General features: G+C 46.8%; 2 protein-coding genes across 2 annotated transcripts; both read left to right on the top strand.

The window, feature by feature from the left end:
• The first annotated feature begins 9,181 nt into the window (after positions 1–9,181).
• Positions 9,182–11,261, top strand: LOC137810899 (L-ascorbate oxidase homolog). Its single transcript, XM_068612392.1, has 2 exons — positions 9,182–10,608; positions 10,697–11,261. Exons 1-2 carry the CDS (start codon positions 9,245–9,247, stop codon positions 10,992–10,994), a joined length of 1,662 nt encoding a protein of 553 aa, XP_068468493.1. The 5' UTR covers positions 9,182–9,244; the 3' UTR covers positions 10,995–11,261.
• Positions 11,262–14,341: 3,080 nt separating this feature from the next.
• LOC137809186 (uncharacterized) lies at positions 14,342–15,289 on the top strand. The gene has a single exon (XM_068610323.1). The coding sequence runs from the start codon at positions 14,342–14,344 to the stop codon at positions 15,287–15,289; it is 948 nt and encodes a 315-aa protein (XP_068466424.1).
• The last annotated feature ends 786 nt before the right edge of the window (positions 15,290–16,075 follow it).

Below are 16,075 nucleotides of genomic sequence, written 5' to 3' on the forward strand. Positions count from 1 at the left end.
CCTGCTGAATTCCCAACTCTTCGCACAGCTTCTTCAGTAGATGACTTGCAAACTGAGTCCCGTTGTCGGACACCAGGCGCTTAGGCACACCAAACCGGCACACGATGTTCTTCCATACAAAGCTCTCGATCTTGTGTGCGGTGATCTGGGCTACTGGTTCTACTTCGATCCACTTGGTGAAATACTCAATTGCTACCACCAAGTATTTCATCTACCTGATCGCCAGTGGGAAAGGTCCCAGGATATCAATTCCCCACGTATGAAACGGCCAAGGGCTGTAAATCGACTTTAACTCTTCTGGAGGCGCTCTGTGCTAATCGGCATGTTGCTGACATTGCTTACAACACTGTGCATACTTCTTGCAGTCCTCCCTCATTGTTGGCCAGTAGTAACCTGCACGGAGGGTTCTTGCGGCCAGAGCTCAACCCCCGACGTGACTTCCACATATCCCTTCATGGAGCTCAGCCATAATTCTTGTACATTTTTCTCCGTGCACACATTCCAGGAGTGGGTGTGTGAACCCAAACCTATACAACTCGCCATCAATCATTGTGAACTTGCTGGAGTTCTTCTTTATCTTCCTAGCCTCCATCGGATCCAGCGGGAGAAGGCCATCTGCCAGGCAGCGTTGGTACTGGGTTATCCATGTGTCTGGCTCATGCGTGGCACAGACCTGCGTCATGTTCACCCTCTCCCCCCGACATGCTCTTATCCTTGGCGATCTCAGGGTCTCCTGAGTCAAAGACCTGTGACACCTCGCCGCTTTCTCCGACGACTTGCTTATTTGAAGAACCAGGTGATCTGCCACAAATGCCCTAGGCGTCTTCAGGGTTTCTTGGATCACCGTCCTCTGCCTACCCACCTTGCCCGAACTGGCGAGCTTAGCTAGCAAGTCTGCTCGGGCATTCTGCTCTCTGGGCACATGCACTACTTCAAACGAGACAAAGGAACCCTTCAATTCCTGCACGTACTCTAAGTAAGCCGCCATTTGTGGATCCTTGGCCTGGAACTCGCCTGTTACTTGTCCCGTGACCAACAACGAGTCACTCTTAGCCATCAGCACCCTTGCTCCCATCTCCTTGGCCAGCAAGATTCCGGCAATCAACGCCTCATACTCTGCTTGATTGTTGCTGGCTTTGAAGGCAAACCTCAGGGACTGTTCTATCAGCACGCCGTTGGGCCCTTCCAGGATGACTCCAGCACCGGTACCCTGCTGGTTCGACGATCCGTCCACCGAGAGCACCCAACGAAAACCATCCCCTTCAACCTGTGCTGCCTCTGACGAGAGCTCGACCACGAAGTCGGCGAAAACTTGCCCCTTGATCGGTCCTCGGGGCTCATACTTGATGTCGAACTCCGACAGCTCTACCGCCCATTTCACCATCCTTCTAGCTACATCAGGCTTCTTCAGGACCTTCTGGATGGGCAAGTCGGTCATCACCAGTATTGTAAAACTGTGAAAATAGTGGCGCAACCTCCTCGCCGAAAATACCACAGCCAGTGCAGCTTTTTCCAAGGCCTGATACCTCACCTCCGGGCCTTGCAACACCTTGCTGACGAAATAGATAGGCTTCTGAGCCTGGTCTTGGTCTTGGGCGAGCACCGCACTCACGACCCTCTCAGTCACAGCAAAATACAACCTGAGAGGGGTTCCCACCAACGGTTTGCACAAAACCGGCGGGCTCGCCAGGTACTCTTTAAGCTTGATGAAGGCCTCTTCACACTCTTTCGTCCAAGCAAACTTATTGTTTCACCTTAAACACTGGAAGTACGGATGGCCTTTCTCTCCGCTAGCCGACACGAAACGAGACAGAGCGGCCATCCGACCTGTAAGCTGCTGCACCTCCTTCACGGTAGCCGGGCTCCTCATCGCCAAGATGGCAGCACACTTATCAGGATTCGCCTCTATTCCTCTTTCAGTTAAGAGGAATCCCAAGAACTTCCCTGCCTCCACGCCAAAAATGCACTTCTCGGGGTTCAGCTTTAACCTGAACTTGGCGATTGTGGTGAACAACTCCTCCAGGTCCGCAACGTGCTTGCTCGTTTCCGGCGAGGTCTCGACCATATCATCCACAAACGCTTGCACATTCCTTCCCAGCATTGGTGCAAGTACCCTATCCATCAATCTTTGGTACGTGGCCCCTGCGTTCTTCAGCCCAAAAGGCATCACTTTGTAGCAGTAGCACGATCTCTCGGTCATGAAGGCGGTCTTCTCTTCATCCACAGGATGCATTTTTATCTGGTTGTACCCCGAGAAGGCGTCCAGGAAACTCAGCAGCTTACACCCTGCAGCACTGTCGACCAGGGCATCTATGCTTGGCAAAGGATACGAGTCCTTTGGGCAAGCCTTGTTCAGGTCAGTGAAGTCGACGCACATGCGCCACTTCCCATTGCTTTTCTTCACCAGCACGACATTGGCCAACCACTCAGGGTACTGAACTTCCCTGATATGGCCTGCGGCGAGGAGCTTCTATGTTTCATCCCTGATCGCCTGCCTCCTCTCCTCGTTAAACTTCCTTCTTCTCTGCCGCACTGGTCTGACCTGGTTGTCCATTGCTAGGTGATGGCACAAGAAGTCGGGGTCGATTCCCGGCATGTCTGAAGCAGACCATGCAAAAGCATCCAGATGCCGCTCTATCACCTTGGCGATCTGGTCTTGGAGTTCAGCCTCCAAAGATCTTCCCAGCTTGAAGACCTTTCCCCCGATCTCCATTTCGAGCCACTCCTCGACGGGTTTGGGTCGGGTTTCCCTGGCGATCACCGCCTTGGCGATTCCCAGTTCCCTCGCTTCCTCTGGGTGGTTCCTCGCCTCTTCCTCCCGATCGGCGTTCTCCTCCCTTGCTTCAGCATCTACCATGACGACATCGCTACCGGCGGTCGCCTCCACCAACGTCGACCTGGGCTTCACACCGGGAGGCGGGGTGGTCGTGATGTAACTTACTGACCTCTTATTCTTCAGGCTATTCTCGTAGCACTTCTTTGCTTCCTTCTGGTCAGATTTGATGGTGATCACCACCCCCTCCATAGACGGCAACTTCACCTTCATGTGCCTGGTCGAGGGCACAGCTCCTATTCTGTTGAGTGTTGGTCTTCCCAACAGAATGTTATATGCTAAGGGAGCATTCACGACGAGGTACTTGATTTTCTCCGTCCTCGAGCCCGCCTCATCCGTGAATGTAGTTCTTAACTCGATGTACCCCCTAACCTCCACCTGATCGCCAGCGAACCCATACAAGCACCCTCCATAGGGTCTCAGCTGGTCAAGGGGTAGTTGCAGCTGTGTGAAAGTCGGCCAGAACATCACATCTGCCGAGCTTCCTTGGTCCACCAGTACCCTGTGGACCTTCCTCCCCGTTGTGACAAGCGAGATAACTATGGAATCGTTGTCATGAGGCACAACGTCCCTGAGATCTTCTCTTGTGAACGTAATGTCCACATCTGGCGAGTGGTCCTCGAACATGTCCACCGCCATCACAGACCTTGCATACTTCTTCCTCTGTGATGCGGTGCATCCACCACCCGAGAAACCTCTTGCGATGGTGTGGATCTCTCCATGAGTGGGCATCTCATGCTGCTGAGCCTCACCACCCGCCGGCTGGGAGCTCGACGCGCCCCCCGTCCTCCTGTCCAGTAGGTAATCATTCAGGAAACCGCTCTTGACCAGGTCGTCGAGCCGGTATCCCAGTGCCAAACACGAATCGACGGTGTGACCAAAACTCTGGTGGAATTCGCACCAGGCGTCTGGTTTTGGTCCTAACACCTTGTCGCCCACTTTCTCAGGTGCCTTGAGCCTGGCTGCTATGTTGGGGATGGCGATCAGGTCCGCCAACCCCATGACAAACTTATGCTTTGGCGGGCGATTGTACTCCCTGGGGCGCCCTGGGCCCCTGCCCTTGTTTTTCCTTGGATCATAAGGATGGCGAGTCGTTTGATCCCTCTTGGCCGCCGCTGTCTCCAGCACCCTCTGTGGCTGGATCTTGGTCTGGGCGCGTGGCCTAGTAGGGGCCACGCTTCCCCTCTTCTCGGCGACCTCACTTTCGTCGGCGATGTGGGCCACCGCAAGTCGCCTAACCTCAGCAAACGTGGCGGGGTGAGCCCTGATCAGCGCCTCACAGAAAGGTCCCGACAGCACGCCCTTTTTGAAGGCGTATACCAGCATCTCCTCGTCTTTCGCAGGCGAGCGGACCATCAGTGCTCCAAAACGATTCAGATAGTCCCTGTGGGACTCTCCCTGGTATTGCCTTATGTCGAACAGGTCGTAAGACACCCTAGGTGGCGCCTTGTTCACAATGTACTGCTCGACGAAAATCTTCGAAAACTGCTGAGAATTGGTTATGTGACATGTAGGCAAGCTCACAAACCATTCCAGCGCTGTTCCCTGGAGCGTGCTCACAAACATTTTGCAATATACAACATCCGAGCCTCCTGACAGCATCATCTGCGTGTGGAACGTGCTGAGATGTGCCTCAGGGTCCTCCACGCCGGTGAAAGTAGCCTTCACGGGTACCACGCTCGCGGGGATAGGCGTGTTTGTGATCGCCTGAGCAAATGGCATAGGGAAAACACGAGGTGGCGACGACGGTGCGACCTCTTCAGCGACCGGGCGGCCTCTCTGCTCCTGAAGAGCTTGACGCAACTCCTCAGTCACTTTGCTGAGCTCTTCATTCCTGGCCTGAGAGGCGACTAGGTCCTCATGCATCTTTGTCTGCTCTACGCGCGAGGCCTCCACATTCGCCTGCAGTGCACGCATGATCTCCATCATCTGCGCCATGGTCATGGCGCCTTCAGCAGCAACTGGCACAACTGGACTTGAACGGTTGTTTCTCATCTTTCTCATGAAAACTCAGCAAACCAAAGTTCGACGAACAAAATCTCCTTCAGCAACGATCGATCCAACAAACAACCGGTCAGAAGTCCTCAAACTCCCTAAGGCCTCCGCAAACGCAACTGCAACAGCACGCCGATAGATTCGGACGTCGAAACCTTCACAGAAACTTGCAACTTCACCTCAGAACCACCACTTCTTCAGCAAGCCCCCGATTCCCTAACCAGAAACGCAATCAAACAGAAACACACCGAACGACCGATTGAACACCGCGCGAACGGCAAGAAACTCCAAGAAAACTGATCGAAAGCTTGAACGAACGGTGGAAAACCTCACTCCGCCGATTAAAACTCAAACAAACGGTAGAAGCCTCGAATTCACCGAACAAGACTCAAACGAACGGTGGAAAACACGAATTTACCGAACAACAGCTTGAATGAACGGCGGAAAATGGTTGCACCAGCACACAACCACACAGAAACTCCAAGAACTCACGCTGTGGATGGGGACAGGTTTTACACGGCCCCACGGTGGGCGCCTGATGATCCTGCCTGTTGACCAGAACGCAAGAGCCTTGCCTCGTCAAATCTGGATCGACATTGCACCGTGCTAGCTTCCGTCCTTCGCCTTGATTCACCTCAAGAACCTGCAAAAGACAGAACGGCGCCGCTGCGGCCGATCGCGCTCTGACGCCCAAGTCAGCGACTGAACCACCAAAATACTAAGAGAAAACTAAGAACTTCAGGAACCGTGCAATGTTCTCTCTCAGCGTACTCAAGTTCTCGCAGGCGTAAAAGAAGTATTCTAAAACGCGCGTACCTCAGAAGTTCATTAGGATCCCTTATATACCTGTGCACTTTCTCTCTCCTGACAGTTACACATCTGGACACGTGGCTCGCATCCAGCTGTACACGTGTCACCATCTGGAGCATCCTTGACTTGAGCGTCACCTCTTACTCTTCAGGCTTTTCGACTAAGTTACTTATGCAGGAAGCAACCTAGCGTATAACTGCCTTGGAGCGCGATCTCTTCTGCGTGGCGAGTACGGGTGTCTTCATACGCACCTTCCCTGTGGTCTCGCCGGCCGCCATTATATTCTACTTTACTCACTTCACTGTGCATGCTCGGGTAAGCTGTTCCCCTACCTCAACCTCTGGCCAGCTAGGGAATGACCATCTGACAACCTCATCCTTTGCATCGAAAGCCTGGAACAAGCTTTCCTTATCCTTCGGCGATGTCCTCCTCTCGGCGATCTCCGATCGCCTTGTCGCCTGGGTTCACACCTGGCGACTACGAAACAAACTTAGTGACCGCCGATTTAGGTATGCTAGAGATCGGGGCACTCCAACTTAACGACTGGCGATCACACGAGCCCCCCGACGTCCTTCCCTTCTGCCAGCCAGGTGTCCCGTTCAACACGCCTATACTATTGCTCGCGGCCACGTCATCAATTCCGACTACCTGGGCGGTACAATAGTATGTACTTGAGTTTCTTATCATAGATATATATTGACATGAACGAGATAGCATTGGTTCTTGAATTTTGAATACTTTTCCGACTTAGTTTAAATCATATGTGGGTACAATAAGTATTATTTCATACCTTCATTATGCAAACCTTTTTTGAACGATGGTTTCTTAAAATGTAATGAATTTGGGTGCTTATTATCTTGTAGATATGATCAAAGACATGTTGTTAAGAAGCTTGGCATGGGTTCCTAATGGCCTAACTATGCCATCAATGGCTACAAGTTTGTTACACAAAGTCAAAATGAAGGAATAAGTCCAAAAAAATCACCATCTTCGAGTTAAAGGGGGACAACTTGATAAACATGGAACTGATTACTACAAAATCTTAGTAGATATAATTGAGGAAAAGTATACAGGTTGGCCACACAAAAACCTAATTTTATTCAAATGTGATTGGTTTGATTTAAGCTCTAATGACAAGGGAAAAATGAATATGACAATGTTGGAATTAAAGCAAATAGGAGATAAATCATAATTATGATCTTTTGGGTTTGCTCATTTTTTGCTTTTGTTTGACCTCACATGGGCCTGATTCGACATTTTCTGACATGAGTCTAAACTTGGTCGACTCTATATATTAGTCTGACCTAACATGGCTTGATCTCAACCTTGCTTGACATGGTCCATTTGACTCGACTCGGCCTGATGTGAATCTTACTCTACTTAACCCAAATGGGGCCCTGACAGGACTTTGTCTGACGTGGGTGCTACTTAACATGGTCCGACGTAGACCCAACTTGACTTGAATCGGTCCAAGGTGAGTCAGACTCAATTCGACCATACATTAGGGATGGCAATGTAAATTGACTAATAAAATATTTCACTAAATTTATACTTTTTTAAGATAATACATGTAGACATATGATTAGTATTCTAATTTGAAAAAAAAAAAAAATAATATATATATATGTGTGTGATATTATATTTAAATTTTATTATAAAAAAGACTAAGGTCTTACTAATTCATTTAGTATTTGATGAGTATTAAAACCTAAACAATCTATGCATTTCAGAAAGACAAAAAAACACTATTAATTATTAAAAATCCATTATCAAATTTCGTGAAGGTGTTATGAATTAGGGATTGAGGGTAGTTTCTTCCTGCACCTTCATGCTTTTCTTCTTGCACCCCATACTTCAAAAAATACTCAAATTACCCTTTGACATTTTTCATTGAATGTTTTTCTTCAATTCCGGAATGTAGAATTTAGAGACTTCCCAAATTATAAAATCTCGAAGTTAAAATTTGTGTTTCGAATTGTACAATATTCGAGATTGCACAATCTATAATACAAATTTGTATTCTAGATTATAAAATTTGGAATGGATAATTTTAGAATTTTTAAGAATATAAGGTTGCAAGAAGAAATTATAAGGGTGCAAGAAGAAATTATAAGGGTGCAAAAAGAAATTTTTAAAATATGTGAGTTATGCAAGTTAACCTTCCCCACCCCGCAATTGGCTTGTGCAAGCTACAAGTTATGCATGACGGTCCTAAGCGAGCCAGCAGGTTGAAATAGGTAGTTTGTCACGTATTTTTTCTTAGTGGGTCGTGGGCTAGCCTACATGGCCCGCCCTGCTTTTCCATCCCTACCAGACATGAGCCTAACTCTACCCCTTCTAATGTGACCCAACTCCACTCGACCCTATGTGGGCCTAACTCAACTTAGCCCAACATGGGTCCAATTCAATGTGATCATCTAACATGGCCTCATTCAAGTTGGCCTAAGATGGGCCCTACAAGACTCAATCCAAGGAGTGACCAAACTTACCTAAGGCTAATATGACCTAAACCTTGACTTGGGTTCTTCCCAACTTTGCCCATCCTAACTTGGCATCAATCAACCTTAAGCAAGCCTAGGCTTTGCCCAACTCGACCTGACTTAGGTGTCATCCAACTTGCCCAACATGGGTTCAACCTTACTTGGCTCGGCATGAGCCGAGTTTGTCTTAACTTACCCAAAACTAAAGTCTATCCAACTTGAACTCGTACCTGTGCCTGAGTCAACTAGACACGACTTAGGTCAGGCCTAACTTAGTTTGACCTACACCTGATCCTTCTTTTGTGACAAATCTTCATATCAGAATTAATAACATAGAATGTTTCTTCACAATTTGTTATAGAATCATATTTTTGTCAGTGTTGGTGTAACGATATTAGATTTTGTAAAAAAAAAATCTTCATACAATCTTTTATGAGGAATGAATTGTCATAAAAAAATAGTTTTTTTAATGGTTGAAAAAAAGATATACATTAAATTATTTTGTATTTGTATTGACAAAAAATTATTATATTGTGAAAAATATATGAATTATTGTAACATAAGTAAATTGGTATAAAAAAACATGTAAAAATATTTTCTGTAACGAATGCTTTTTACTGCAAGCCACTTGTTTTCATCTCACATAGGATCGTTTTAAGCCACGTCTGGTTGGCTTAAGGGAGGATGTTTTATGAGAAATCTTTATATCACAATTAATAACATAAAGAATGTTTGTTCCTCTGTGAATTAATAAATTTGATCTAACCATTATCGTAACAGAAAGAGGCATGATAGAGTAATTAAATTTGAATGTGTTTATGTAAGCATGGGCATAAATAAATAATAAATTTAAAAGGATAAAATAGATGGAGGGAAAATAGGCGTGTTAAAAGTGGGAGAATTCTAAGAATAGGCAGAGGAAACGGGTGAGGAGAAAGAAAAGGGAAATGAGAGGAAGTGCGGGTTTGGAGGGAGCATAATAGAAGGGAAGGGAGAGAGAGAAGCGGAGAATTTGAGTGGGTGGGAAAGAGGGAGAGAGATGTATATAAGAAGGAGAGAAACGTTGGAATATACAGAGTGAGTGTTACAGTGTAATCAATAACAATAATAAGCAAGAGGAGAAGAAATGGGTGGGGTAACAAGGATTTCAGTGATGTTGTTTTGCCTCTTGGCAGGGGCCTTCTACCCGATCAGGGCTGAAGACCCTTACCTCTACTTCACATGGAACGTAACCTACGGGACCCTAGCTCCGGCGGGTGTGCCCCAGCAGGTTATTCTCATCAACGGTGAATTCCCAGGTCCCAACATCAATTCCACCAGCAACAACAACGTCGTCATCAATGTTTTCAACAACCTCGACGAGCCCTTCCTTTTCCACTGGGCTGGAATTCAGCAAAGGAAGAACTCCTGGCAAGACGGCGTAGCAGGCACCAACTGCCCCATTCTTCCAGGCACCAACTTCACCTACCATTACCAGGTCAAGGATCAGATCGGAAGCTATTTCTATTACCCCAGCCTCGGCATGCACCGCGCAGCCGGCGGCTTCGGTGGCCTCCGTATCAACAGCCGCTTGCTCATCCCAGTGCCCTATGCTGACCCCGAGGACGACTACACCGTGCTGGCCGGTGACTGGTACACCAAGAGTCACTCCACCCTCGCCAAGCTCCTCGACAGCGGCCGTGCCTTGGGACGCCCTCAGGCCCTCCTCGTCAACGGCCAGAACGCCAAGGGCGACGGCACTGATAAGCCCCTCTTCACCATGCTCCCCGGCAAGACCTACAAGTACCGTCTCTGCAACGTGGGTCTTAAAAACTCAATCAACTTCCGCATCCAAAACCACCAGATGAAATTGGTGGAAATGGAAGGTTCCCACACCGTGCAGAACGTCTACGACTCTCTCGATGTTCACCTTGGGCAGTGCTTCGGAGTCCTCGTCACCGCTGACCAAGAGGCCAAAGACTACTACATCGTCGCCTCCACGCGCTTCACCAAAACCGTCCTCACCGGAAAGGGCATCATCCGCTACGCCAACGGCAAGGGCCCTGCCTCCCCTGAAATCCCCGAGGCTCCCGTGGGCTGGGCCTGGTCTCTCAATCAGTTCCGCTCCTTCCGCTGGAACTTGACCGCCAGCGCCGCAAGGCCCAACCCCCAGGGCTCCTACCACTACGGCCAGATCAACATCACTCGCACCCTCAAGTTCGTTAACTCCGTCAGCAGGGATAACGGCAAGCTCCGCTACGCCATCAACGGTGTTTCTCATGTTGATGGGGACACCCCGCTCAAGCTCTCAGACTACTACGGCATCGGCAGCAAATTCTTCAAGAACGACACCATTCCCGATCAGCCAGCAGCCGACCTTGGAAGCGCTGTCACCTTGGCTCCCAACGTCATGAAGTTCGAATACCGCACCTTCATCGAAATCATCTTTGAGAACCACGAGAAGAGCGTCCAGTCCTACAATTTGAACGGTTACTCCTTCTTCGCAGTGGCGTGAGTATTACTACATCTACTACTATTATTCATTCTTGATATTGTGAAGCGGAAATGAAATGAAAATAATTTGTTTGTTTGTTTGTAGGATTGAGCCTGGCACTTGGACTCCCGAGAAGAGGAAGGGCTATAACCTTCTGGATGGAGTGAGCAGGCACACCGTGCAGGTGTTCCCCAAGTCCTGGGCTGCAATAATGTTGACATTCGACAACGTTGGAATGTGGAATTTGAGGTCGGAGATTGCTGAGAATCGGTACTTGGGCCAGCAGCTTTACATTAGTGTTCCAACTCCTGAAGGTTCTTTGAGGGACGAGTACAACATCCCCGAGAACGCTGTGCTATGTGGCGCCGTCGTGGGTCTGCCAAAGCCAGCGCCATATCACTGATTCAGTTAGAGCACTATTACCTCTCCTGCTATTCCAAGAGACTGCCACCACAATTTGGAGGGGTAGTTATTACGAAAACAAAAAAGTAGAGAAGAACAATAACATGTTTGTTGACCCCTTTCTGGTCAACTCCTTCTCCAGTATCTCTTTTTATCTTGTTTCTGGGGTACACACCACCATTTAAGTTTAGTTAAGTTTAAAAAGAAAAGTGTACTCTTTTCCTTTTCCAAATTGTTTTCCCATTTATAATATTATTCACATTTCTTACTCCTGTCTCTCCACACCATACTTTGATTAAGATACAGCAATTAATCAAAGCATTCCTCGTATAAGTCCTTCCAATTCACTATTTATTGTAAATATTATATAATTCAGAGGATGTACTCAATATTTTATATAATTTAATCAAAAAAATTTATAAGGATTGAGTATCTAAAATGCTCAGCTCGCTTTAGTTACATATTCATTTTTTTATAAAAAAAAACTTAAAAAATACGATTTTATAATTAGTGCAATAATTTTACTAAATTATTTTATAATTTGCTTTGTATTAAAACCAATTTCATCACATTAATTTTTTTAATTAAGGTAAAATTAAAAAAAAATATCAATTAATATTATACCAATTAGTAGGAAAACGTCGCTCAGTTTAAGAGGGATTTTTTTATTTTATTTTACTTGTTCATATGTTTTTGTTTTGAAATGTACATTTTATCCATCAAAAAATGCTCGACAACCCGTTTTAAATTTAATTAGAAATGTTTATTTTCTAAAGTACGATATAAGTAGAGCTTTAAACTGCTTCAATACAGTTAATTATATAATAATTTCAGGTGAATTTGTAATAACTGAATTTTCTTTAAATATATATGATTTAAAAGTTAATATAGAATAAAAGGAATGTAAATAAGTTATAATAATTTATTTGTTGTGTTATTAAAAAATTCATTATTTATATTCTTTTTTACTTTTTTTTTATAAATTTTAGTTCTAAAATTTATGTCATTGAGAAAGTAAGAGTTAATGGATTAAAGAAAGTTTAAAGAGATTATTTAATAGAGTGAGTGAGATTTAAGTTACATATTGTTGATTGAAATTCAGGGGAGGTGGGGGAAGTATTGATGAAGGTATATTAAAACTTTGGGAGTTCCAATAGTGCAATTTGGGTTTTTGAAAACCATTTTGCTAGGCAAGCTATTTATTGTTGATTCAACTCTTATTTTTATTTTTTTTTTCATTGGATTTTAAGTAAGGGGTGGTGCTTATAAGGATATAGGGTCAAAACTTTAAGAGTTTGGGTAGCACAATTTAGGCTTTTGATAAGTTATAACAACAATTTTGCTACTAGGCATGTATTTCTAAGTAAGAAAAGTTTCTTTTGGATGAAATCCTTTTAAAATTCTCTTGAAAAAGGTAGTCGTTCGGCGATCAATTATAAACATTGAGCATTTTTAGTTTTTATGTTTGACAAGCTTTACCATGATTGTCTCATTTAATGTAGCATCGATCTTTGCTCATTTCCTTTCACAATGCCCCTGATTACTAACAAAGCTTATCTCCCAAGGTAGTATATCCCTTTGAATAAATTCATGATTTGTGTCCATTCCGTATAAAGCAGATAGTTGGGTCAGAGTTGGAGTCAGGTAGTTGATGAAGGAAATTATTTTAGCTCACATCTTGAGAGATCTTTGATATCTGATTTTGAATAGATCTCTTTCACAGACAAACATTCCCTGCAAAGATAGAGTAAGCACTTGATATTTATGTTAGGTATGAGGTTTTTCTTTGTTTATGTGTATCATCTGATGTTTGGTGCGCATTTCATTTGTTCTTATGTGCGTTTTATCAAACTTATAGAAAAGACTACATAGTGTTGTATTGGTTGTTACATGAAACACTTGCATCTTACATGATTTGTTGTTTTTATAACAATATCATCTTACAGATGAAGTGTGATCATGTTTTATTCTTAATTATTTTGAAGCACTAATTAAAACCCTAGGGTTTTGTCTGTACAATATTCTTTATAAAGCTTTTTGGGGCATAAAATATTTGAATAGTGTTTTTTATGGAGATCCATCTAGCCAAAGCCAGCCACCACAAATCAGGCTAAGATCAGAGACACGTAGGTCACCCAGGGCAAGGACTTAGCCTCTTTGCTGAACGAGTTACAGCTCGAGACTGGGGGGGCTTGTGTGCCGACCAGTCCTCGGGCGTTGATTGACCACTGGTAATGTTGGTACCACATAAGCGGGTCCCACGAGCGACGTGAGCTAGTGTCTCACAAAGCACGTGCTCCAAGGAGCCAAGAGTGGTCAAACATCGGTCATCAGGATGTACCGACGTGCCACTAGATAGTGTGGAGAGATCGGACATCGGGAACCCAAACAGTAGAGCTGGGCCACGAGAGGTGGATCCCATATCACACGCCAATTATCAGTAAGGGAGAAGCCTAGATCACGAGGGTCCATGCGTGTAGAGTGGATGACGCGTTCAGGGGTGAGCTGCATGCATGGCACGTGAACAGCTAGGGCACTCCCAGAGGCGGGTGACCCCAGAGATCAGGTGCACGAGGAGGCACCCAGGTGGTCATCCCGTCAGAGGTTGCAATCCAGTTAGGGTTAGGGACCTCACACGCTAGGTTATCCTGAGAGTAAGGTAACAACAATGTTGGGCCCGCCCATCAGAAAGGCCCATTTCGGGTAAAGAGGAAACCCTAGTTTCAGTCTATAAATAGTAAGGTAACAAACTTGACAAGGGGGCTATTCCCTTGCACCGCTAAACACACACACAGTAACAGTTACACAGTTTCAGTGTTTCCTAGCCCTAGTACTGACTTGAGCGTCGGAGTGCAAATGGCCACTAGGGTGCCCTTTGTCTTTGTTTTTTCAAGTGTTCATCACAGGAAAGGCACGTGCGAACACCAGGATTCTGGACGTAGGAGTGACGTAGGCGCACGAAGGCATTTCGGGTCAACCGGCAAGAACATTTGGCGCCCACCGTGGGGCACGATACAAAACATTGTCCCACCAGCAAGAACTAGGAAGATCCAGGAGATGAGAAGTACGAGGCAAGGACCTGTTGCACCAAACGGGAGTGAGGGCCTCACCCTGCAACAAGTTATGGAGGCGATGTGAGCCCTGTAGGAAGAGATCGCCACGTCGAGAGCAAACCAAGAGCGCATCCAAGCTGACTTGGTAGCGTCGCAAGCAACAAGTGAAGAACTGCGTCGTTCAAACGAGGAACTGCGCAGAGATCTGCAAACTCGCGCAAGTGAGCGTGAGAGTGCAGATCAGGAGCTTGTGACACCACCCAGAGAGTTTCCAACACTGTTCTCACAAGAGATCATGGATGCAGCAATACCAGTCACGCTCGTAGGGCCCAAGGTGTCCTTCACTGGGACAGAGGACCTAGGTGTTGGGGGCTCCGATGCGGTGCGATGCAAACTGTTCATGAGCACTTTAGCAGGAACAGTGATGGACTGGTTCATTAGCCTCCTTGATGGCCATGTAACATCGTTCCCGCAACTCACAAAGCTGTTCAAGGCACAATACATCGCGAATCGAGCTCCCCCGTCAATCTCTTATGATCTCTTTGATGTAAGACAGTATCAAGGAGAGTCTTTGAAGGAGTTCCTCCACCGCTTTGGAGCGCAAGTGGTGAGGTTGAACCTTAAAGACGAAAAGATGATGGTGCACGCGTTCAGGAAGGGCATTGTGCCAGGACCCTTCAGCGAGTCACTCATCCAAAACCATCCTAAGACCTTCGCCGAGATAAGGCGCCGCGCGGTAGCTCATATTGTGGCGAAGGAAGAAGTTAGTGAAAAGCGCACATGTGTGGTTCCCACGCGGGCGCGCGCGACAGGTCGTTCTCAAACCCTAAGGGTGCACGAGGAAACGACAGAGATGAAGACCCCTGTGAAGCAGCAACCCTATCAACCAAGAAAGCCAAATGCGAGGGGGCGCGGGAGAGATACCGTGCCGCCAAGGCACGACTTCGTGGTAGAATTGAAGGACCTCATTATTATCCCAAATGTAGCTGAGAGGCTAAAGGTACCTCCCAAGACCGACAAGAGGCTCGGGCCCAACAAGAACGCCTGGTGTGAGTTCCAGCAAGCATTCAGCCATCTCATACGCAATTGCTTAGCGCTGGGACACCAGCTAGACGAGTTGGTGAAGAACGGTCTCCTAAGGGATTATTTACAAGAAAAACATGGGACAGAGGACATGGCGGCAACAGGGGGTGGCCCGGGGCATGAAGTCCCCGTACACGGTGAGGTCCACACCATCACATGAGGGTTTTCGGGAGGAGGTTGTACCGCCTCTCAACGGAGGAGATACGCACGAACGGTGATGTCGGTAGAAGCGCAGAGGACCGACGACGCCTTCGGCATCGACCTGGTCATTACCAAGGCCGACCTTGAGGACGTTGTCCCCCATGACAACGATCCAGTGGTGATCTCAGCGGTAATCTCAGGAAGAAAGGTGCACCGTGTGCTGGTAGATCAGGGAAGCTCGGCAGACGTGATGTTCTGGACGACTTTCAACAAACTGCAACTATCCCCCGGCATGCTAAGGCCCTATGGCGGCTGTCTCTACAGTTTCGCAGGAGACCAGGTAGAGGTGCGCGGATACTTGGAGTTGAGGACCACCTTCACGGATGGCACCGCGTCACGTACGGAGAGCATCAGGTACCTTGTCGTCAATGCCTCCTATGCTTATAATCTTTTGTTGGGTAGACCAACGCTGAATAGGTTAGGGGTGGTGTCGTCGATAAGGCACATGAAGATGAAGCTACCGGACCTGACAAGAAAGATGATTATCAACAAATCAGATCAGAAGGAGGCTAAGAGATGCTACGAGAACAGCCTCAAAACAAGGAGAGGAGTATCTGTGGTCACTAGTAGACCACCGTACACAGGGGAAGCAGAGTATGCCAAGGACTTGAAGAAAGACAACAGGTACCGGAGAAGGCAACCCCATTGTTTTCACGACAGGTCTCCCTCGTACGGGCCGTTTTGTTCAGAAAAACAGAGGTCCTCAGGACGAAGTATGCGGACTTGAGGCGCTGAAGTAGGGCTC

Source organism: Phaseolus vulgaris, chromosome 2 (assembly GCF_000499845.2).
Source record: "Phaseolus vulgaris cultivar G19833 chromosome 2, P. vulgaris v2.0, whole genome shotgun sequence".
NCBI lineage: Eukaryota > Viridiplantae > Streptophyta > Magnoliopsida > Fabales > Fabaceae > Phaseolus > Phaseolus vulgaris.